This window comes from Chiloscyllium punctatum, chromosome 5, assembly GCF_047496795.1.
Source record: "Chiloscyllium punctatum isolate Juve2018m chromosome 5, sChiPun1.3, whole genome shotgun sequence".
Lineage (NCBI taxonomy): Eukaryota > Metazoa > Chordata > Chondrichthyes > Orectolobiformes > Hemiscylliidae > Chiloscyllium > Chiloscyllium punctatum.
In genome coordinates this window covers 467,696-494,278 of record NC_092743.1, presented here as the reverse complement: position 1 = coordinate 494,278, position 26,583 = coordinate 467,696, and the positions used below count along the sequence as shown (strand labels likewise).

Sequence of the window (26,583 nt, the reverse complement as noted above, 5' to 3'; positions counted from 1 at the left end):
AGTTAGGGGGGTGAGGGGTCACACAGTGATTCAGCATGGAAACACACCCTTCCATCTAACCATTCCAATCTGACCATGTTCCCAAACTAACCCAGTCCCACCTGCCTGAGCCTGGCCCATATCCCTCCAAATATATATATGTATCTGTCCAAATATCTTCTCAATATTGTCACTGTACCTGCATCTCCCTCCGTCCCTCCCTCCGTCCCTCCGTCCCTCCATCCCTCCTCACCTCCCTCCGTCCCTCCCTCCGTCCCTCCCTCCGTCCCTCCTCACCTCCCTCCGTCCCTCCGTCCCTCCCTCCGTCCCTCCCTCCGTCCCTCCCTCCGTCCCTCCTCACCTCCCTCCGTCCCTCCTCATCTCTATCAGTTCCTGCCCTTTTCTCCTGAGATTCTGCCCCGGGTTCTAGAGTCCCAGCCCAGGAACGAGCACCCCCTCACACCCTGTCCCACCCCCTCACACCCTGTCCCACCCCCTCACACCCTGTCCCACCCCCTCACACCCCCTCACACCCTGTCCCACCCCCTCACACCCTGTCCCACCCTCTCACACCCTGTCCCACCCTCTCACACCCTGTCCCACCCCCTCACACCCTGTCCCACCCTCTCACACCCTGTCCCACCCTCTCACACCCTGTCCCACCCCCTCACACCCTGTCCCACCCCCTCACACCCCCTCACACCCTGTCCCACCCCCTCACACCCTGTCCCACCCCCTCACACCCCCTCACACCCTGTCCCACCCCCTCACACCCTGTCCCACCCCCACCCACCCCCTCACACCCTGTCCCGCCCCCACCCACCCCCTCACACCCTGTCCCACCCTCTCACACCCTGTCCCACCCCCTCACACCCTGTCCCACTCCCTCACACCCCCTCACACCCTGTCCCACCCCCTCACACCCTGTCCCACCCCCACCCACCCCCTCACACCCTGTCCCGCCCCCACCCACCCCCTCACACCCTGTCCCACCCTCTCACACCCTGTCCCACCCTCTCACACCCTGTCCCACCCCCTCACACTCTGTCCCACCCTTTCACACCCTGTCACACACTCTCACACCACCCATGGCCTGTCCTGCCCCCTCACACCATGTTCCGCTCCCTCACACCCTGTCCTGCCCCCTCACACCCTGTCCCACCCCCTCACACCCTGTTCCACCCCCTCACACCCCCTCACACCCTGTCCTGCCCCCTCATACCCCCTCATAACCTGTCCAACCGCCTCACACCCCCTCACACTCTGTCCAACCCACTCACACCCCCTCACACCCTGTCCCACCCCCTCAGACACTGTCCCACCCCCTCACACCCTGTCACACCCCCTCACACCCCCTCACACTCTGTCCAACCCACTCACACCCCCTCACACCCTGTTCCACCCCCTCACACCCCCTCACACCCTGTCCCACTCCTTCACACCCCCTCATACCCTGTCCTGCCCCCTCTCACTCTGTCCCACCCCCTCACACCCTGTCCTGCCCCCTCACACCCTGTCCTGCCCCCTCACACCCTGTCCTGCCCCCTCACACCCTGTCCCACCCCCTCACACCCCCTCACACTCTGTCCCGCCCCCTCACACCCTGTCCTGCCCCCTCACACCCTGTCCTGCCCCCTCACACCCTGTCCTGCCCCCTCACACCCTGTCCCACCCCCTCACACCCTGTCCTGCCCCCTCACACCCTGTCCTGCCCCCTCACACCCTGTCCCGCCCCCCTCATACCCCCTCATACCCCCTCCTACTCTGTCCCTCTCTCCCAAACCCTCCAACTCTGTCCCACCCTCTCCCACTCTGTCCCACCCCCTCACACCCTGTCCTGCCCCCTCACACCCTGTCCTGCCCCCTCACACCCTGTTCCACCCCCTCACACCCTGTCCTGCCCCCTCACACCCTGTCCCACCCCCTCACACCCCCTCACACCCTGTCCCACCCTCTCACACCCTGTCCCACCCTCTCACACCCTGTCCTGCCCCCTCACACCCTGTTCCACCCCCTCACACCCTGTCCTGCCCCCTCACACCCTGTCCCACCCCCTCACACCCCCTCACACCCTGTCCCACCCCCTCACACCCCCTCACACCCTGTCCCACCCTCTCACACCCTGTCCCACCCCCTCACACCCCCTCACACCCTGTCCCACCCTCTCACACCCTGTTCCGCCCCCTCACACCCTGTCCCGCCCTCTCACACCCTGTCCCGCCCCCTCACACCCTGTCCCACCCCCTCACACTCTGTCCCACCCCCTCACACTCTGTCCCACTCTGTACCACCCCCCCAACCCCTCCCATCCTCTCCCACACTCTCCCACACTCTCCCACCCCCCTCCCACCCTGTCCCACCCTCTCCCACCCCCCTCCCACACTGTCCCACCCTCTCCCACCCCCCTCCCACACTGTCCCACCCTCTCCCACCCCCCTCCCACACTGTCCCACCCTCTCCCACCCCCCTCCCACACTGTCCCACCCTCTCCCACCCCCCTCCCACACTGTCCCACCCTCTCCCACCCCCCTCTCACACCCTGTCCCACCCCCTCCCACCCCTTCCCACCCCTCCCACCCCTCCCACCCCTTCCTAAAATGCCCCACCCTCTCCCACCCCCTCTCACTCTGTCCCATCCCCTCACACCCCCCTCCCACCCCACCCATTCTGACCCACCCCCTCACACCCCCCTCCCACCCCCTCACACTCTGTCCCACCCCCTCATACCCTGTCCCACGCCCTCACACCGTTCCACCTTCTCCCACTCCCTCCCACCCTCTCCCACTCCCTCCCACTCCCTCCCACTCCCTCCCACCCTCTCCACCCCCCCACTCTGTCCAATCCCCTCCCACTCTGTCCCACCCTGTCCCACTCCCCACACCTGTCCCACCCCCTCACACCCTGTCCCACCCTCTCACACCCTGTCCCACCCCCTCACACCCTGTCCCACCCTCTCCCACCCTGCCCCACCCCCTCCCACTCTGTCCCACCCTGTCCCACTCCCCACACCTGTCCCAGCCCCTCACACCCTGTCCCACCCTCTCACACCCTGTCCCACCCCCTCCCATTCTGTCCCACCCCCTCCCACTCTGCCACATTGTGAGAATTGTATCGGTTACAACGCGATCTGTTCTCAGTCTCTGAGACTCTCGGGAATACAGACCCAGGTCCCTCGCCCTCTCCTCATTAAACAATCCCTGTATCCCAGAGATTAATCTGTGACCCTCCTTTACACTCCCCGAAGGGGAGATAAGGAGACCAGAACCCTACACAATACTCCAGGGGAGCTCTTACCAAGGCGCTATACAACTGCAGAAGGTATTGTTCCCCCGGGACTCTAACCCCCTTACGATGACACCGTCACAGCATTGACCTTCCCAATTGTTTGCTGACCCTGATTGCTGACGTTTAGAGATTCATGGACAAGATGTCAGCTCCCTTTGGCACCTGCCCTTCCCACTCTCTCCCCATGTTAGAAATCTGCTGCCCCTCTGGATCACTACCACAGCCAAAACTTCCCATTTCTTCTCACTCGCTTCCATTTGCCCTGCTCTCACCCATTCCCTCACCCTGTCCCAATCCCCCAGCAGCCTCTGTGTACTCACAGAATCCTAATGTCCCACATTTATCACTCTCTCACTGGGACTCTCCCCAGAGTCAGCAACAAGTGAAACAATTGAGAAAGTGCGCAGAGTTCTCCAGATTTACCTGTCAAACAGCTCCAGTCCATTATCCAGTTTCAATCTGGAATAACTACTCATTACAAATAAATAAACTCTAGTTACAGGAAAAAACGGAAAGATCTGCAGATACTGTCAATCAGAAACAAAAACAGAAATTGCTGGAAAAACTCAGCAGGTCTGGCAGCATCTGTGCCGAGAAATCACAGTTAATGTTTCGGGTCCAGTTCTGAGAAAGGGTCACTGGACCCGAAATGTTAACTCCGCTTTCTCTCCGCCAATGCTATCAGACCTGCTGAGCTTTTCCAGCAAATTTGAGGCTTTTTTCCAGTAACAGTAAACAGTTATGAACCAACACTGTGTAACTTGTCAAATCTGCCCTTACTAATACCCTCCAAATGTGCACACGTGTGCACATACACACATATCTATAGATAGTGTATATATACACACACATATACAAACATATATATAGATACAAATACACACACATACATATATACACACACATGCACACACACACATGTATAGTATATATGCACACATACAAGTGAACATATATACACACACACGTGAACAAGCACATACATACATGTACAAGCACATGCACATACATACATGTACACACACTCATGCACACATCTGTGCACACATACAAATACTTGCATACACACCAATGTGTACATACTCACACCAGTGCACACACACTCATGCAAGCACACACTTGTGCACATACACATGCATGTACATACAAACACATGAATATACAAACACATGTACACACAGAAACACACATACAAAGTGAAAGGCAACATAATGCAATCCTTTGACAAGTTTTGAAAACCTTCCTTTCCTCATTACAGTCCAGAATCAAAAAGACAAGAGCATAACACACACAATCTTTACACAATCCAGTAAACCTTTCTCACACTCATTTTGTAACCTGGTATTTCTGGGAGTCAGGACGACAGTGCCAGTGATTCATTGGGAGCCCCAGGCTTGGTGGTCTCAGATGCTGAGCAATGGCAGGTATCGGGTGTTGGGGTTGGTGGAGAATGTGGGTTCCTTGGGGCAGGGTCCAGGTTAGGAGCTGGTCAGTCAGGACACAGCCTGATTCAGATTTCTGCCTTGTGTTTTTTTTGTCAGAGCTGCGAGGAAGCTTCGGAGTTGAGTTCAGGTTGTAATTCTCGGGATTCTCATCTGCAGCAATTGGCTCAGTCGATGTGCAGCCGCCTTCTCTCCTCACCATTCAGCCAGTGTCACACACAGGTAATGCATTCAGCAACTTGCTCAGAACCTGCAATCTGTCAACCAGCCACAGAGAAACTGGGAAAGATACTAACAACCAAAATAGGAGCAAGAGTGGGCCATTTGGCCCTTCAATCCTGCTTCATACCCATGGGTCAATATAACCCGAGGAACATTATCTACCTCCAGCTTGAAAATATACAATGCTTTGGCCTCAACCACTTGCTGTGGCAGAGAATTCCACAGATATCCCCCCTACCCCACCCCCCTCCCCCCCACCCCCACCCCCACCCTGGGTGTAGACAGGAACAAAGGTATCGCAGCCATTGGGAAATGAAGAGAGAGATGGAGGGACACACACGTGCGCGCGCACACACACACACTCACACACCGACACACACACACACACACTCACACACCGACACACACACACACACACACAAACACACACTCACACACCGACACACACACACACTCACACACCGACACACACACACACACACACACACACACACTCACACACCGACACACACACACACACAAACACACACTCACACACCGACACACACACAGACACACACACTCACACACCGACACACACACAGACACACACACGTGCACACACTCACACTCACACACGTGCACACACTCACACACCGACACACACACACACGTGCACACACTCACACTCACACACCGACACAAACACACACGTGCACACACTCACACACCGACACACACACAGACACACTCACACACCGACACACACACACACACACTCACACACCGACACACACACAGACACACACACTCACACACCGACACACCGACACACACACACACACACACTCACACACCGACACACACACACACACACACACACTCACACACCGACACACACACAGACACACACACGTGCACACACTCTTACTCACACACCGACACACACACACACGTGCACACACTCACACACCGACACACACACACACACACGTGCACACCGACACACTCACACACCGACACACACACACACACACCGACACACTCACACTCACACACACACGTGCACACACTCACACACCGACACACACACAGACACACTCTCAAACACACACACACGCACTCACAGGGAAAAGCTCACATCCACTGCGGTGTCAGGAAATGTCTGTAAATCCCTTTCTAGGTTTCTGACCAGACTCTACTTGTCCTTTCGCCCCACTCTCAGGCTGTTTAAATACCAATGGGAGACTTGGTGATTCTCCTTTATTTTAACTTCCAGTCTTTTCTCATGATCCCTCTTTGGTTCTGTAATTTGGTTTGTCATCTCACTCCTAAACCTTTGGTTTTCCTGTTGCTGCTTGGTTGTATTTTCTACCTGACGTGTTGTAAGTTGGTGTGGTCCTTCTTTCTTTTAACACCAGGGGATACTGTTAACATCCCAAAGATAACAGCTGATGGAGTCTCGAAAGGGAGGAGAGATCTCCTAACAGTCTCTATGCTGAGGGACAAATTAATGCGAGTAAAGAGGGCACTAGGACCTGGTGACCTCCATCCAAGGGCTTTAAAGGAAGTGACTGCAGAGATACTGGAAAAATTGGTCAAAATACTCCAGACCTCAATGTATTCTGGGATGTTTCCACTAGATTGAAAAACAGCTAATTTGTTGCCCCCATTCAAGAAGAGGGGGAGATAGAAAACAGGAAATAATAGACCATTAACACAAAATCATTCATTGGGCAAATGATCGATCCATGTCTCAAGAAGAAATAACAGGACATTTAGAAAACTTGAACAGATTTAACCAGAGTCACCATGGTTTCGTGAAAAGGGGAAATCATGTTTAAAAACTTTGTGGGAGAGTTCTTTGAGAATATAATGAGCAGGGTTGATGAAGAGAAACCACTAGGTGGGTATATTTGGGTTTCCAGAAAATATTCAGTGAAGTTATTGTTAAAGGTCAGGAACACATAGTATTGGGCTAAAGGTCAACATTTTCAGGGTGGGATGACCTAACTGATGAAATGCTGTGAATAGAGCCTCAATTATTGACCATCGATATTAATGACTGGGGGGGGGAGCAGGCAGAGTGTAATGTGTCCCAATTTGCTTTAGACACAAAAATAGATGAGAAAGCATTTTGTGATGAGGACATAAGAAATCTGTGAAGGGATTTCAACAGGTTGAGTAGGTGGGCAAAATGGAGGATGGAATTTAATTTCGGAAAGTGCGAGGTTATGCGAAGAAGAATTAAAAGGCAAACTATTAATTAAATGGAGAGAGACAGAGAGAGTGTCAAAACACTAGGCAGCACAGAGGGATCTGGATGTTTGTGTGCAGGTGCAGCAAGTAATTAGGAAGGCAAATGGAATTTTGGTGTTTATTGCCAGAGGTTTGGGATTGAAAACGGGGATGTCTTGGGCATTGGTGAGGTCACACCTGGAGGACTGAAAGGATCTACTGGCAATGGAAACTTTTCAAAAGAGATTCACTTTGGTGATTCCTGGGTGAAGGGGTTGGTTTATCATGTTAGGCCTTTGTATAATCGAGTTTCGGATGAGGGGTAATCTTATTGAAACGTAGCAGATTCTGAGAGAGCTTGACGCTGTCAATGTTGAGAAAATATTTCCACTCATGGAGAAATCTCAAACTAGGGAACAGAGTTCCAGAATAAGGGAATGATGGTTTAAAACTGAAATGTGACGGCATCTCTTCTCCCAGAGAATAGTGGAAGTCTAGAATCCTCCAGCCAGAGAGTTTGAAGGTTAGGTGACTGAGGATATGTAAAGAGGATGTCGATGGCAGTTTGAAATGTTGGGGATTTGAAGGCAATTATGAGCTGATATGAAGGGGAGATTGGTCTGGGACAATCTTATAGAATGGTGGGGCTGAATGGCCTCCTTCTGCTTCTATGTCTTCTGTCCTTGTGACAGTGAACGGGAGAAGTCTGCAGGATTTCTGTGCAGTGGGACAGAGGGGAAACCAGGTAAATGTCAGCAAATAACAGAGGTAGCTCATTAATTAATCGTGCAGATTGGGATAGTCAGATTGTCAGGAATCGTCTTCACTGAGTACATTCTGGACTGTTTCCTTGAACAATATCCCCAGCCAGAGATCAGGCTGTTTTGGATCTAGTCATGTGTGTTGAGACAGGTTTAATAAATGATGTGAGAGTAAAACATCCCCATGGAAACAGTGACCATAACGTGGCCACATTCAGCATTCTGTCTGAGAGGGAGTAATGTGGCTCAGAAACAACTGTGTTAAACTTAAATAAGGATCATTACATAGGAATGAGGGCACAGCTGGTGTGAGTTTAACAACAAAGGCTTTGAGGAAAAATGGCAGACAATTAAAAACACATTTATGGCTCCGAACAAAGATATATTCCAGACAGGAGGAAGGATTCGAGGAAGGGGATAAACCGACCATGGTTAACCAGGGAAGGGAAAGCAAGGATTAATGGTAAACCATAGGATTGGGAAGGTTTTAATAATCAACAAAAGACAACCAAGAAGATAATAAAAAGGGAGACAGTAAACGGTGACACTTAATCAGTGAGTAATGAATAAATCAACACGTGGACGGGCTGGTGTTAGACTGCACTGTACAAGGTCAGATTACACGACACAAGATGATAGTCCAACAGATTTACTTGAAATCAAAAGCTCTCTTAGTGCTGCAGCTTCGTTAGATAAATTCATTCCTTTACGAAACGAAGGAGCAGTGCTTCAAAAGCTTGTGATTTTAAATTAATCACTTGGACAAGAAAAGGTGTTGTGTGACTTCTAACTTAGAAACTTAAAGTAAGAGCTCCTTTAAATTTTGAAAAAAACGAGAAAAGCGAAAGTGAAGCTAGGCCCCTGAGAGAATGGGTCTGGGAATATAATATTGACGAAGCAGGAAATGGTAGTATCGGTATCTGCAATCAGTCAAAGACATTAGTAGCATCTCTAACTAATTATTAAAGCAGGTTCGACATAGAGGCTGCAAAGTAATCTCTCAGTATGATACAGGTCTCACAGAGAGGGTGTAATGTAATCTCTCAGTATGATACAGGTCTGACAGAGAGGGTGTAATGTAATCTCTCAGTATGATACAGGTCTCACAGAGAGGGTGTAATGTAATCTCTCAGTATGATACAGGTCTGACAGAGAGGGTGTAATGTAATCTCTCAGTATGATACTGGTCTCACAGAGAGAGTGTAATGTAATCACTCAGTATGATACTGGTCTGACAGAGAGGGTGTAATGTAATCTCTCAGTATGATACAGGTCTGACAGAGAGGGTGTAATGTAATCTCTCAGTATGATACAGGTCTCACAGAGAGAGTGTAATGTAATCACTCAGTATGATACTGGTCTGACAGAGAGGGTGTAATGTAATCACTCAGTATGATACTGGTCTGACAGAGAGGGTGTAATGTAATCTCTCAGTATGATACTGGTCTGACAGAGAGGGTGTAATGTAATCACTCAGTATGATACTGGTCTGACAGAGAGGGTGTAATGTAATCACTCAGTATGATACTGGTCTGACAGAGAGGGTGTAATGTAATCACTCAGTATGATACAGGTCTGACAGAGAGGGTGTAATGTAATCACTCAGTATGATACTGGTCTCACAGAGAGGGTGTAATGTAATCACTCAGTATGATACTGGTCTGACAGAGAGGGTGTAATGTAATCACTCAGTATGATACTGGTCTGACAGAGAGGGTGTAATGTAATCACTCAGTATGATACTGGTCTGACAGAGAGGGTGTAATGTAATCACTCAGTATGATACAGGTCTGACAGAGAGGGTGTAATGTAATCACTCAGTATGATACTGGTCTGACAGAGAGGGTGTAATGTAATCACTCAGTATGATACTGGTCTGACAGAGAGGGTGTAATGTAATCACTCAGTATGATACTGGTCTGACAGAGAGGGTGTAATGTAATGTCTCAGTATGATACAGGTCTGACAAAGAGGGTGTAATGTAATCTCTCAGTATGATACAGGTCTGACAGAGAGGGTGTAATGTAATCACTCAGTATGATACAGGTCTCACAGAGAGAGTGTAATGTAATCACTCAGTATGATACAGGTCTCACAGAGAGAGTGTAATGTAATCTCTCAGTATGATACAGGTCTGACAGAGAGGGTGTAATATAATCACTCAGTATGATACAGGTCTCACAGAGAGGGTGTAATGTAATCACTCAGTATGATACAGGTCTCACAGAGAGGGTGTAATGTAATCACTCAGTATGATACTGGTCTGACAGAGAGGGTGTAATGTAATCTCTCAGTATGATACAGGTCTGACAGAGAGGGTGTAATGTAATCTCTCAGTATGATACAGGTCTGACAGAGAGGGTGTAATGTAATCTCTCAGTATGATACAGGTCTGACAGAGAGGGTGTAATGTAATCACTCAGTATGATACAGGTCTGACAGAGAGGGTGTAATGTAATCTCTCAGTATGATACAGGTCTGACAGAGAGGGTGTAATGTAATCACTCAGTATGATACAGGTCTGACAGAGAGGGTGTAATGTAATCTCTCAGTATGATACAGGTCTGACAGAGAGGGTGTAATGTAATCACTCAGTATGATACAGGTCTGACAGAGAGGGTGTAATGTAATCTCTCAGTATGATACTGGTCTGACAGAGAGGGTGTAATGTAATCTCTCAGTATGATACTGGTCTGACAGAGAGGGTGTAATGTAATCACTCAGTATGATACTGGTCTGACAGAGAGGGTGTAATGTAATCTCTCAGTATGATACAGGTCTCACAGAGAGAGTGTAATGTAATCACTCAGTATGATACAGGTCTGACAGAGAGGGTGTAATGTAATCTCTCAGTATGATACAGGTCTCACAGAGAGAGTGTAATGTAATCACTCAGTATGATACAGGTCTCACAGAGAGGGTGTAATGTAATCTCTCAGTATGATGCAGGTCTGACAGAGAGGGTGTAATGTAATCTCTCAGTATGATACTGGTCTGACAGAGAGGGTGTAATGTAATCACTCAGTATGATACTGGTCTCACAGAGAGAGTGTAATGTAATCACTCAGTATGATACAGGTCTGACAGAGAGAGTGTAATGTAATCTCTCAGTATGATACAGGTCTGACAGAGAGAGTGTAATGTAATCACTCAGTATGATACAGGTCTGACAGAGAGGGTGTAATGTAATCTCTCAGTATGATACAGGTCTGACAGAGAGGGTGTAATGTAATCTCTCAGTATGATACAGGTCTGACAGAGAGGGTGTAATGTAATCACTCAGTATGATACTGGTCTGACAGAGAGGGTGTAATGTAATCTCTCAGTATGATACAGGTCTGACAGAGAGGGTGTAATGTAATCTCTCAGTATGATACAGGTCTGACAGAGAGGGTGTAATGTAATCTCTCAGTATGATACAGGTCTGACAGAGAGGGTGTAATGTAATCACTCAGTATGATACTGGTCTGACAGAGAGGGTGTAATGTAATCACTCAGTATGATACAGGTCTGACAGAGAGGGTGTAATGTAATCTCTCAGTATGATACAGGTCTGACAGAGAGAGTGTAATGTAATCTCTCAGTATGATACAGGTCTGACAGAGAGGGTGTAATGTAATCTCTCAGTATGATACAGGTCTGACAGAGAGGGTGTAATGTAATCTCTCAGTATGATACAGGTCTGACAGAGAGGGTGTAATGTAATCTCTCAGTATGATACAGGTCTCACAGAGAGGGTGTAATGTAATCTCTCAGTATGATACTGGTCTGACAGAGAGGGTGTAATGTAATCTCTCAGTATGATACAGGTCTGACAGAGAGGGTGTAATGTAATCTCTCAGTATGATACTGGTCTGACAGAGAGGGTGTAATGTAATCTGTCAGTATGATACAGGTCTCACAGAGAGGGTGTAATGTAATCTCTCAGTATGATACTGGTCTGACAGAGAGGGTGTAATGTAATCTCTCAGTATGATACTGGTCTGACAGAGAGGGTGTAATGTAATCTCTCAGTATGATACAGGTCTGACAGAGAGAGTGTAATGTAATCTCTCAGTCTGATACAGGTCTCACAGAGAGAGTGTAATGTAATCTCTCAGTATGATACAGGTCTCACAGAGAGAGTGTAATGTAATCTCTCAGTCTGATACAGGTCTCACAGAGAGAGTGTAATGTAATCTCTCAGTATGATACAGGTCTGACAGAGAGGGTGTAATGTCATCACTCAGTATGATACTGGTCTGACAGAGAGGGTGTAATGTAATCTCTCAGTATGATACAGGTCTCACAGAGAGAGTGTAATGTAATCACTCAGTATGATACAGGTCTGACAGAGAGGGTGTAATGTAATCTCTCAGTATGATAGAGGTCTGACAGAGAGGGTGTAATGTAATCACTCAGTATGATACAGGTCTGACAGAGAGGGTGTAATGTAATCACTCAGAATGATACTGGTCTGACAGAGAGGGTGTAATGTAATCTCTCAGTATGATACAGGTTTCACAGAGAGAGTGTAATGTAATCACTCAGTATGATACAGGTCTGACCGAGAGGGTGTAATGTAATCTCTCAGTATGATACAGGTCTGACAGAGAGGGTGTAATGTAATCACTCAGTATGATACTGGTCTGACAGAGAGGGTGTAATGTAATCTCTCAGTATGATACAGGTCTCACAGAGAGAGTGTAATGTAATCTCTCAGTATGATACAGGTCTCACAGAGAGGGTGTAATGTAATCTCTCAGTATGATACTGGTCTGACAGAGAGGGTGTAATGTAATCACTCAGTATGATACAGGTCTGACAGAGAGGGTGTAATGTAATCTCTCAGTATGATACTGGTCTGACAGATAGGGTGTAATGTAATCTCTCAGTATGATACAGGTCTGACAGAGAGAGTGTAATGTAATCTCTCAGTATGATACTGTCTGACAGAGAGGGTGTAATGTAATCTCTCAGTATGATACAGGTCTGACAGAGAGGGTGTAATGTAATCTCTCAGTATGATACAGGTCTGACAGAGAGGGTGTAATGTAATCTCTCAGTATGATACTGGTCTCACAGAGAGGGTGTAATGTAATCTCTCAGTATGATACAGGTCTGACAGAGAGGGTGTAATGTAATTCTCAGTATGATACTGTCTGACAGAGAGGGTGTAATGTAATCTCTCAGTATGATACAGGTCTCTGACAGAGAGAGTGTAATGTAATCTCTCAGTATGATACAGGTCTGACAGAGAGGGTGTAATGTAATCTCTCAGTATGATACAGGTCTGACAGAGAGGGTGTATGTAATCTCTCAGTATGATACAGGTCTCACAGAGAGGGTGTAATGTAATCTCTCAGTATGATACAGGTCTGACAGAGAGGGTGTAATGTAATTCTCTCAGTATGATTCTGGTCTGACAGAGAGGGTGTAATGTAATCACTCAGTATGATACAGGTCTCACAGAGAGGGTGTAATGTAATCTCTCAGTATGATACAGGTCTGACAGAGAGGTGTAATGTAATCACTCAGTATGATACAGGTCTGACAGAGAGAGTGTAATGTAATCTCTCAGTATGATACAGGTCTCACAGAGAGGGTGTAATGTAATCACTCAGTATGATACAGGTCTATAGAGAGAGTGTAATGTAATCACTCGTATGATACTGGACTGACAGAGAGAGTGTAATGTAATCTCTCAGTATGATACAGGTCTCACAGAGAGGCTGTAATGTAATCACTCAGTATGATACTGGTCTGACAGAGAGGGTGTAATGTAATCACTCAGTATGATACAGGTCTGACAGAGAGGGTGTAATGTAATCACTCCAGTATGATACAGGTCTGACAGAGAGGGTGTAATGTAATCACTCAGTATGATACAGGTCTGACAGAGAGAGTGTAATGTAATCTCTCAGTATGATACAGGTCTCACAGAGAGGGTGTAATGTAATCACTCAGTATGATACAGGTCTCAAAGAGAGAGTGTAATGTAATCACTCGGTATGATACTGGTCTGACAGAGAGGGTGTAATGTAATCACTCAGTATGATACAGGTCTCACAAGAGAGGGTGTAATGTAATCTCTCAGTATGATACTGGTCTGACAGAGAGGGTGTAATGTAATCACTCAGTATGATACAGGTCTGACAGAGAGGGTGTAATGTAATCTCTCAGTATGATACAGGTCTGACAGAGAGGGTGTAATGTAATCTCTCAGTATGATACAGGTCTGACAGAGAGGGAGTTATGTAATCTCTCAGTATGATACAGGTCTCACAGAGAGGGTGTAATGTAAATCACTCAGTATGATACAGGTCTGACAGAGAGAGTGTAATGTAATCTCTCAGTATGATACAGGTCTCACAGAGAGGGTGTAATGTAATCACTCAGTATGATACAGGTCTCACAGAGAGAGTGTAATGTAATCACTCAGTATGATACAGGTCTCACAGAGAAAGTGTAATGTAATCTCTCAGTATGATACAGGTCTGACAGAGAGGGTGTAATGTAATCACTCAGTATGATACAGGTCTCACAGAGAGGGTGTAATGTAATCACTCAGTATGATACTGGTCTGACAGAGAGGGTGTAATGTAATCTCTCAGTATGATACAGGTCTGACAGAGAGAGTGTAATGTAATCACTCAGTATGATACAGGTCTCACAGAGAGGGTGTAATGTAATCACTCAGTATGATACTGGTCTGACAGAGAGGGTGTAATGTAATCTCTCAGTATGATACAGGTCTGACAGAGAGGGTGTAATGTAATCTCTCAGTATGATACAGGTCTGACAGAGAGGGTGTAATGTAATCTCTCAGTATGATACAGGTCTGACAGAGAGGGTGTAATGTAATCACTCAGTATGATACAGGTCTGACAGAGAGGGTGTAATGTAATCTCTCAGTATGATACAGGTCTGACAGAGACGGTGTAATGTAATCACTCAGTATGATACAGGTCTGACAGAGAGAGGGTGTAATGTAATCTCTCAGTATGATACAGGTCTGACAGAGAGGGTGTAATGTAATCACTCTGTATGATACTGGTCTGACAGAGAGGGTGTAATGTAATCTCTCAGTATGATACAGGTCTGACAGAGAGGGTGTAATCTAATCACTCAGTATGATACTGGTCTGACAGAGAGGGTGTAATGTAATCTCTCAGTATGATACTGGTCTGACAGAAAGGGTGTAATGTAATCTCTCAGTATGATACAGGTCTGACAGAGAGGGTGTAATGTAATCACTCAGAATGATACAGGTCTGACAGAGAGGGTGTAATGTAATCTCTCAGTATGATACAGGTCTGACAGAGAGGGTGTAATGTAATCACTCAGAATGATACAGGTCTGACAGAGAGGGTGTAATGTAATCTCTCAGTATGATACAGGTCTGACAGAGAGGGTGTAATGTAATCTCTCAGTATGATACAGGTCTGACAGAGAGGGTGTAATGTAATCACTCAGTATGATACTGGTCTGACAGAGAGGGTGTAATGTAATCTCTCAGTATGATACTGGTCTGACAGAGAGGGTGTAATGTAATCTCTCAGTATGATACAGGTCTGACAGAGAGAGTGTAATGTAATCTCTCAGTATGATACAGGTCTGACAGAGAGGGTGTAATGTAATCACTCAGTATGATACTGGTCTCACAGAGAGAGTGTAATGTAATCACTCAGTATGATACAGGTCTGACAGAGAGGGTGTAATGTAATCTCTCAGTATGATACAGGTCTGACAGAGAGGGTGTAATGTAATCTCTCAGTATGATACAGGTCTGACAGAGAGGGTGTAATGTAATCACTCAGTATGATACAGGTCTCACAGAGAGAGTGTAATGTAATCACTCAGTATGATACAGGTCTGACAGAGAGGGTGTAATGTAATCTCTCAGTATGATACAGGTCTGACAGAGAGAGTGTAATGTAATCTCTCAGTATGATACTGGTCTGACAGAGAGGGTGTAATGTAATCACTCAGTATGATACTGCTCTGACAGAGAGGGTGTAATGTAATCTCTCAGTATGATACAGGTCTCACAGAGAGGGTGTAATGTAATCTCTCAGTATGATACTGGTCTGACAGAGAGGGTGTAATGTAATCACTCAGTATGATACAGGTCTCACAGAGAGAGTGTAATGTAATCACTCAGTATGATACAGGTCTGACAGAGAGGGTGTAATGTAATCTCTCAGTATGATACAGGTCTGACAGAGAGAGTGTAATGTAATCTCTCAGTATGATACTGGTCTGACAGAGAGGGTGTAATGTAATCACTCAGTATGATACTGCTCTGACAGAGAGGGTGTAATGTAATCTCTCAGTATGATACAGGTCTCACAGAGAGGGTGTAATGTAATCTCTCAGTATGATACTGGTCTGACAGAGAGGGTGTAATGTAATCTCTCAGTATGATACAGGTCTGACAGAGAGGGTGTAATGTAATCTCTCAGTATGATACAGGTCTCACAGAGAGGGTGTAATGTAATCTCTCAGTATGATACAGGTCTGACAGAGAGGGTGTAATGTAATCTCTCTGTATGATACAGGTCTCACAGAGAGTGTGTAACGTAATCTCTCAGTATGATACAGGTCTGACAGAGAGGGTGTAATGTAATCACTCAGTATGATACAGGTCTGACAGAGAGAGTGTAATGTAATCTCTCAGTATGATACAGGTCTCACAGAGAGGGTGTAATGTAATCACTCAGTATGATACTGGTCTGACAGAGAGGGTGTAATGTAATCACTCAGTATGATACAGGTCTGACAGAGAGGGTGTAATGTAATCACTCAGTATGATACAGGTCTGACAGAGAGGGTGTAATGTAATCTCTCAGTATGATACAGGTCTGACAGAGAGAGTGTAATGTAATCTCTCAGTATGATACAGGTCTCACAGAGAGGGTGTAATGTAATCACTCAGTATGATACAGGTCTCACAGAGAGAGTGTAATGTAATCACTCAGTATGATACAGGTCTCACAGAGAGAGTGTAATGTAATCTCTCAGTATGATACAGGTCTGACAGAGAGGGTGTAATGTAATCACTCAGTATGATACAGGTCTCACAGAGAGGGTGTAATGTAATCACTCAGTATGATACAGGTCTCACAGAGAGGGTGTAATGTAATCACTCAGTATGATACTGGTCTGACAGAGAGGGTGTAATGTAATCTCTCAGTATGATACAGGTCTGACAGAGAGAGTGTAATGTAATCACTCAGTATGATACAGGTCTCACAGAGAGGGTGTAATGTAATCACTCAGTATGATACTGGTCTGACAGAGAGGGTGTAATGTAATCTCTCTGTATGATACAGGTCTGACATAGAGGGTGTAATGTAATCTCTCAGTATGATACAGGTCTGACAGAGAGGGTGTAATGTAATCTCTCAGTATGATACAGGTCTGACAGAGAGGGTGTAATGTAATCTCTCAGTATGATACAGGTCTGACAGAGAGGGTGTAATGTAATCACTCAGTATGATACAGGTCTGACAGAGAGGGTGTAATGTAACCTCTCAGTATGATACAGGTCTGACAGAGAGGGTGTAATGTAATCACTCAGTATGATACAGGTCTGACAGAGAGGGTGTAATGTAATCTCTCAGGATGATACAGGTCTGACAGAGAGGGTGTAATGTAATCACTCAGTATGATACTGGTCTGACAGAGAGGGTGTAATGTAATCTCTCAGTATGATACTGGTCTGACAGAGAGGGTGTAATGTAATCTCTCAGTATGATACAGGTCTCACAGAGAGAGTGTAATGTAATCACTCAGTATGATACAGGTCTCACAGAGAGGGTGTAATGTAATCTCTCAGTATGATCTAGGTCTGACAGAGAGGGTGTAATGTAATCTCTCAGTATGATACAGGTCTGACAGAGAGGGTGTAATGTAATCTCTCAGTATGATACAGGTCTGACAGAGAGGGTGTAATGTAATCTCTCAGTATGATACAGGTCTGACAGAGAGGGTGTAATGTAATCACTCAGTATGATACAGGTCTGACAGAGAGGGTGTAATGTAATCTCTCAGTATGATACAGGTCTGACAGAGAGAGTGTAATGTAATCTCTCAGTATGATACTGGTCTGACAGAGAGGGTGTAATGTAATCACTCAGTATGATACTGGTCTGACAGAGAGGGTGTAATGTAATCTCTCAGTATGATACTGGTCTGACAGAGAGAGTGTAATGTAATCTCTCAGTATGATACAGGTCTCACAGAGAGGGTGTAATGTAATCACTCAGTATGATACTGGTCTGACAGAGAGGGTGTAATGTAATCACTCAGTATGATACTGGTCTGACAGAGAGGGTGTAATGTAATCTCTCAGTATGATACAGGTCTCACAGAGAGGGTGTAATGTAATCTCTCAGTATGATACTGGTCTGACAGAGAGGGTGTAATGTAATCTCTCAGTATGATACAGGTCTGACAGAGAGGGTGTAATGTAATCTCTCAGTATGATACAGGTCTGACAGAGAGGGTGTAATGTAATCTCTCAGTATGATACTGGTCTGACAGAGAGGGTGTAATGTAATCTCTCAGTATGATACAGGTCTCACAGAGAGGGTGTAATGTAATCTCTCAGTATGATACTGGTCTGACAGAGAGGGTGTAATGTAATCTCTCAGTATGATACAGGTCTCACAGAGAGGGTGTAATGTAATCTCTCAGTATGATACTGGTCTGACAGAGAGGGTGTAATGTAATCTCTCAGTATGATACAGGTCTCACAGAGAGGGTGTAATGTAATCTCTCAGTATGATACTGGTCTGACAGAGAGGGTGTAATGTAATCTCTCAGTATGATACAGGTCTCACAGAGAGGGTGTAATGTAATCTCTCAGTATGATACTGGTCTGACAGAGAGGGTGTAATGTAATCTCTCAGTATGATACAGGTCTCACAGAGAGGGTGTAATGTAATCTCTCAGTATGATAGAGGTCTGACAGAGAGGGTGTAATGTAATCACTCAGTATGATACAGGTCTGACAGAGAGAGTGTAATGTAATCTCTCAGTATGATACAGGTCTGACAGAGAGGGTGTAATGTAATCACTCAGTATGATACTGGTCTGACAGAGAGGGTGTAATGTAATCTCTCAGTATGATACAGGTTTCACAGAGAGAGTGTAATGTAATCTCTCAGTATGATACTGGTCTGACAGAGAGGGTGTAATGTAATCTCTCAGTATGATACTGGTCTGACAGAGAGGGTGTAATGTAATCACTCAGTATGATACTGGTCTGACAGAGAGGGTGTAATGTAATCTCTCAGTATGATACAGGTCTCACAGAGAGAGTGTAATGTAATCTCTCAGTATGATACAGGTCTGACAGAGAGGGTGTAATGTAATCACTCAGTATGATACTGGTCTGACACAGAGGGTGTAATGTAATCACTCAGAATGATACTGGTCTGACAGAGAGGGTGTAATGTAATCTCTCAGTATGATACAGGTCTGACAGAGAGGGTGTAATGTAATCTCTCAGTATGATACAGGTCTGACAGAGAGGGTGTAATGTAATCTCTCAGTATGATACAGGTCTGACAGAGAGGGTGTAATGTAATCACTCAGTTTGATACAGGTCTGACAGAGAGGGTGTAATGTAATCTCTCAGTATGATACAGGTCTGACAGAGAGGGTGTAATGTAATCACTCAGTATGATACTGGTCTGACAGAGAGGGTGTAATGTAATCTCTCAGTATGATACAGGTCTGACAGAGAGAGCGTAATGTAATCACTCAGTATGATACAGGTCTGACAGAGAGGGTGTAATGTAATCTCTCAGTATGATACAGGTCTGACAGAGAGAGTGTAATGTAATCACTCAGTATGATACAGGTCTGACAGAGAGGGTGTAATGTAATCACTCAGTATGATACTGGTCTGACAGAGAGTGTGTAATGTAATCTCTCAGTATGATACAGGTCTGACAGAGAGAGTGTAATGTAATCACTCAGTATGATACAGGTCTGACAGAGAGGGTGTAATGTAATCTCTCAGTATGATACAGGTCTCACAGAGAGGGTGTAATGTAATCTCTCAGTATGATACTGGTCTGACAGAGAGGGTGTAATGTAATCTCTCAGTATGATACAGGTCTGACAGAGAGGGTGTAATGTAATCTCTCAGTATGATACAGGTTTCACAGAGAGAGTGTAATTTAATCTCTCAGTATGATACTGGTCTGACAGAGAGGGTGTAATGTAATCTCTCAGTAGGATACTGGTCTGACAGAGAGGGTGTAATGTAATCACTCAGTATGATACAGGTCTCACAGAGAGGGTGTAATGTAATCTCTCAGTCTGATACAGGTCTCACAGAGAGGGTGTAATGTAATCTCTCAGTATGATACTGGTCTGACAGAGAGGGTGTAATGTAATCACTCAGTATGATACTGGTCTGACAGAGAGGGTGTAATGTAATCACTCAGTATGATACAGGTCTGACAGAGAGGGTGTAATGTAATCACTCAGTATGATACAGGTCTCACAGAGAGGGTGTAATGTAATCTCTCAGTATGATACTGGTCTGACAGAGAGGGTGTAATGTAATCTCTCAGTATGATACAGGTTTCACAGAGAGAGTGTAATGTAATCTCTCAGTATGATACTGGTCTGACAGAGAGGGTGTAATGTAATCTCTCAGTATGATACTGGTCTGACAGAGAGGGTGTAATGTAATCACTCAGTATGATACTGGTCTGACAGAGAGGGTGTAATGTAATCTCTCAGTATGATACAGGTCTCACAGAGAGAGTGTAATGTAATCACTCAGTATGATACAGGTCTCACAGAGAGAGTGTAATGTAATCTCTCAGTATGATACAGGTCTGACAGAGAGAGTGTAATGTAATCTCTCAGTATGATACTGGTCTGACAGAGAGGGTGTAATGTAATCACTCAGTATGATACAGGTCTGACAGAGAGGGTGTAATGTAATCTCTCAGTATGATACAGGTCTGACAGAGAGGGTGTAATGTAATCTCTCAGTATGATACAGGTCTGACAGAGAGGGTGTAATGTAATCACTCAGTATGATACAGGTCTGACAGAGAGGGTGTAACGTAATCTCTCAGTATGATACAGGTCTGACAGAGAGGGTGTAATGTAATCTCTCAGTATGATACAGGTCTGACAGAGAGGGTGTAATGTAATCTCTCAGTATGATACTGGTCTGACAGAGAGGGTGTAATGTAATCTCTCAGTATGATACAGGTTTCACAGAGAGAGTGTAATGTAATCTCTCAGTATGATACAGGTCTGACAGAGAGGGTGTAATGTAATCACTCAGTATGATACTGGTCTGACAGAGAGAGTGTAATGTAATCTCTCAGTATGATACAGGTCTGACAGAGAGGGTGTAATGTAATCTCTCAGTATGATATTGGTCTGACAGAGAGGGTGTAATGTAATCTCTCAGTATGATACAGGTCTCACAGAGAGGGTGTAATGTAATCTCTCAGTATGATACAGGTCTCACAGAGAGGGTGTAATGTAATCTCTCAGTATGATACAGGTCTGACTGAGAGGGTGTAATGTAATCACTCAGTATGATCCTGGTCTGACAGAGAGGGTGTAATGTAATCACTCAGTATGATCCTGGTCTGACAGAGAGGGTGTAATGTAATCTCTCAGTATGATACAGGTCTGACAGAGAGGGTGTAATGTAATCACTCAGTATGATACTGGTCTGACAGAGAGAGTGTAATGTAATCACTCAGTATGATACAGGTCTGACAGAGAGGGTGTAATGTAATCTCTCAGTATGATACAGGTCTGACAGAGAGGGTGTAATGTAATCTCTCAGTATGATACAGGTCTGACAGAGAGAGTGTAATGTAATCTCTCAGTATGATACTGGTCTCACAGAGAGAGTGTAATGTAATCACTCAGTATGATACAGGTCTGACAGAGAGGGTGTAATGTAATCACTCAGTATGATCCTGGTCTGACAGAGAGGGTGTAATGTAATCTCTCAGTATGATACAGGTCTGACAGAGAGGGTGTAATGTAATCACTCAGTATGATACTGGTCTCACAGAGAGAGTGTAATGTAATCACTCAGTATGATACTGGTCTGACAGAGAGGGTGTAATGTAATCACTCAGTATGATACTGGTCTGACAGAGAGGGTGTAATGTAATCTCTCAGTATGATACTGGTCTGACAGAGAGAGTGTAATGTAATCTCTCAGTATGATACAGGTCTGACAGAGAGGGTGTAATGTAATCACTCAGTATGATACAGGTCTGACAGAGAGGGTGTAATGTAATCACTCAGTATGATACAGGTCTGACAGAGAGGGTGTAATGTAATCTCTCAGTATGATACTGGTCTGACAGAGAGGGTGTAATGTAATCTCTCAGTATGATACTGGTCTGACAGAGAGGGTGTAATGTAATCACTCAGTATGATACTGGTCTGACAGAGAGGGTGTAATGTAATCTCTCAGTATGATACAGGTCTCACAGAGAGAGTGTAATGTAATCTCTCAGTATGATACAGGTCTGACAGAGAGGGTGTAATGTAATCACTCAGTATGATACTGGTCTGACAGAGAGGGTGTAATGTAATCACTCAGAATGACACTGGTCTGACAGAGAGGGTGTAATGTAATCTCTCAGTATGATACAGGTCTTACAGAGAGGGTGTAATGTAATCACTCAGTATGATACTGGTCTGACAGAGAGGGTGTAATGTAATCTCTCAGTATGATACAGGTCTGACAGAGAGGGTGTAATGTAATCACTCAGTATTATACAGGTCTGACAGAGAGGGTGTAATGTAATCACTCAGTATGATACTGGTCTGACAGAGAGGGTGTAATGTAATCACTCAGTATGATACAGGTCTCACAGAGAGGGTGTAATGTAATCTCTCAGTATGATACAGGTCTGACAGAGAGGGTGTAATGTAATCACTCAGTATGATACAGGTCTGACAGAGAGGGTGTAATGTAATCTCTCAGTATGATACAGGTCTGACAGAGAGAGTGTAATGTAATCACTCAGTATGATACAGGTCTCACAGAGAGAGTGTAATGTAATCTCTCAGTATGATACAGGTCTGACTGAGAGGGTGTAATGTAATCACTCAGTATGATACAGGTCTGACAGAGAGGGTGTAATGTAATCACTCAGTATGATACTGGTCTGACAGAGAGGGTGTAATGTAATCTCTCAGTATGATACAGGTCTGACAGAGAGAGTGTAATGTAATCACTCAGTATGATACAGGTCTGACAGAGAGGGTGTAATGTAATCTCTCAGTATGATACAGGTCTGACAGAGAGGGTGTAATGTAATCTCTCAGTATGATACTGGTCTGACAGAGAGGGTGTAATGTAATCTCTCAGTATGATACAGGTCTAACAGAGAGAGTGTAATGTAATCACTCAGTATGATACAGGTCTGACAGAGAGGGTGTAATGTAATCACTCAGTATGATACTGGTCTGACAGAGAGGGTGTAATGTAATCTCTCAGTATGATACTGGTCTGACAGAGAGGGTGTAATGTAATCACTCAGTATGATACAGGTCTCACAGAGAGAGTGTAATGTAATCTCTCAGTATGATACAGGTCTGACAGAGAGGGTGTAATGTAATCACTCAGTATGATACTGGTCTGACAGAGAGGGTGTAATGTAATCACTCAGTATGATACAGGTCTGACAGAGAGGGTGTAATGTAATCACTCAGTATGATACTGGTCTGACAGAGAGGGTGTAATGTAATCACTCAGTATGATACAGGTCTGACAGAGAGGGTGTAATGTAATCACTCAGTATGATACTGGTCTGACAGAGAGGGTGTAATGTAATCTCTCAGTATGATACTGGTCTGACAGAGAGGGTGTAATGTAATCTCTCAGTATGATACAGGTCTGACAGAGAGGGTGTAATGTAATCACTCAGTATGATACTGGTCTGACAGAGAGGGTGTAATGTAATCTCTCAGTATGATACAGGTCTGACAGAGAGGGTGTAATGTAATCACTCAGTATGATACAGGTCTGACAGAGAGGGTGTAATGTAATCACTCAGTATGATACTGGTCTGACAGAGAGGGTGTAATGTAATCACTCAGTATGATACAGGTCTCACAGAGAGGGTGTAATGTAATCTCTCAGTATGATACTGGTCTGACAGAGAGGGTGTAATGTAATCTCTCAGTATGATACAGGTCTCACAGAGAGAGTGTAATGTAATCTCTCAGTCTGATACAGGTCTCACAGAGAGAGTGTAATGTAATCTCTCAGTATGATACAGGTCTGACAGAGAGGGTGTAATGTCATCACTCAGTATGATACTGGTCTGACAGAGAGGGTGTAATGTAATCTCTCAGTATGATACAGGTCTCACAGAGAGAGTGTAATGTAATCACTCAGTATGATACAGGTCTCACAGAGAGGGTGTAATGTAATCTCTCAGTATGATAGAGGTCTGACAGAGAGGGTGTAATGTAATCACTCAGTATGATACAGGTCTGACAGAGAGAGTGTAATGTAATCTCTCAGTATGATACAGGTCTGACAGAGAGGGTGTAATGTAATCACTCAGTATGATACTGGTCTGACAGAGAGGGTGTAATGTAATCTCTCAGTATGATACAGGTTTCACAGAGAGAGTGTAATGTAATCTCTCAGTATGATACTGGTCTGACAGAGAGGGTGTAATGTAATCTCTCAGTATGATACTGGTCTCACAGAGAGGGTGTAATGTAATCACTCAGTATGATACTGGTCTGACAGAGAGGGTGTAATGTAATCTCTCAGTATGATACAGGTCTCACAGAGAGAGTGTAATGTAATCTCTCAGTATGATACAGGTCTGACAGAGAGGGTGTAATGTAATCACTCAGTATGATACTGGTCTGACACAGAGGGTGTAATGTAATCACTCAGAATGATACTGGTCTGACAGAGAGGGTGTAATGTAATCTCTCAGTATGATACAGGTCTGACAGAGAGGGTGTAATGTAATCTCTCAGTATGATACAGGTCTGACAGAGAGGGTGTAATGTAATCTCTCAGTATGATACAGGTCTGACAGAGAGGGTGTAATGTAATCACTCAGTTTGATACAGGTCTGACAGAGAGGGTGTAATGTAATCTCTCAGTATGATACAGGTCTGACAGAGAGGGTGTAATGTAATCACTCAGTATGATACTGGTCTGACAGAGAGGGTGTAATGTAATCTCTCAGTATGATACAGGTCTGACAGAGAGGGTGTAATGTAATCTCTCAGTATGATACAGGTCTGACAGAGAGAGTGTAATGTAATCACTCAGTATGATACAGGTCTGACAGAGAGGGTGTAATGTAATCACTCAGTATGATACTGGTCTGACAGAGAGGGTGTAATGTAATCTCTCAGTATGATACAGGTCTGACAGAGAGAGCGTAATGTAATCACTCAGTATGATACAGGTCTGACAGAGAGGGTGTAATGTAATCTCTCAGTATGATACAGGTCTGACAGAGAGAGTGTAATGTAATCACTCAGTATGATACAGGTCTGACAGAGAGGGTGTAATGTAATCACTCAGTATGATACTGGTCTGACAGAGAGGGTGTAATGTAATCTCTCAGTATGATACAGGTCTGACAGAGAGAGTGTAATGTAATCACTCAGTATGATACAGGTCTGACAGAGAGGGTGTAATGTAATCTCTCAGTATGATACAGGTCTCACAGAGAGGGTGTAATGTAATCTCTCAGTATGATACTGGTCTGACAGAGTGGGTGTAATGTAATCTTTCAGTATGATACAGGTCTGACAGAGAGGGTGTAATGTAATCTCTCAGTATGATACAGGTCTGACAGAGAGGGTGTAATGTAATCTCTCAGTATGATACAGGTTTCACAGAGAGAGTGTAATTTAATCTCTCAGTATGATACTGGTCTGACAGAGAGGGTGTAATGTAATCTCTCAGTAGGATACTGGTCTGACAGAGAGGGTGTAATGTAATCACTCAGTATGATACAGGTCTCACAGAGAGGGTGTAATGTAATCTCTCAGTCTGATACAGGTCTCACAGAGAGGGTGTAATGTAATCTCTCAGTATGATACAGGTCTGACAGAGAGGGTGTAATGTAATCTCTCAGTATGATACTGGTCTGACAGAGAGGGTGTAATGTAATCACTCAGTATGATACAGGTCTCACAGAGAGAGTGTAATGTAATCACTCAGTATGATACAGGTCTGACAGAGAGGGTGTAATGTAATCTCTCAGTATGATACAGGTCTGACAGAGAGGGTGTAATGTAATCTCTCAGTATGATACTGGTCTGACAGAGAGGGTGTAATGTAATCTCTCAGTATGATACTGGTCTGACAGAGAGGGTGTAATGTAATCTCTCAGTATGATACAGGTCTGACAGAGAGAGTGTAATGTAATCTCTCAGTATGATACAGGTCTCACAGAGAGGGTGTAATGTAATCTCTCAGTATGATACTGGTCTGACAGAGAGGGTGTAATGTAATCACTCAGTATGATACTGGTCTGACAGAGAGGGTGTAATGTAATCACTCAGTATGATACAGGTCTGACAGAGAGGGTGTAATGTAATCACTCAGTATGATACAGGTCTCACAGAGAGGGTGTAATGTAATCTCTCAGTATGATACTGGTCTGACAGAGAGGGTGTAATGTAATCTCTCA

At 45.0% G+C, this 26,583-nt stretch overlaps 1 protein-coding gene across 1 annotated transcript in view; it reads left to right on the top strand.

Annotated features, from left to right (window-relative positions):
* The window catches only part of LOC140476714 (SCO-spondin-like), a 202,151-nt gene that overhangs the window by 151,293 nt on the left and 24,275 nt on the right, over positions 1-26,583 (top strand). The window contains exon 10 of the mRNA XM_072569534.1: positions 4,806-4,928. Coding sequence (XP_072425635.1) covers positions 4,806-4,928 — 123 coding nt within the window. The remainder of the gene's footprint in view (positions 1-4,805; positions 4,929-26,583) is intronic.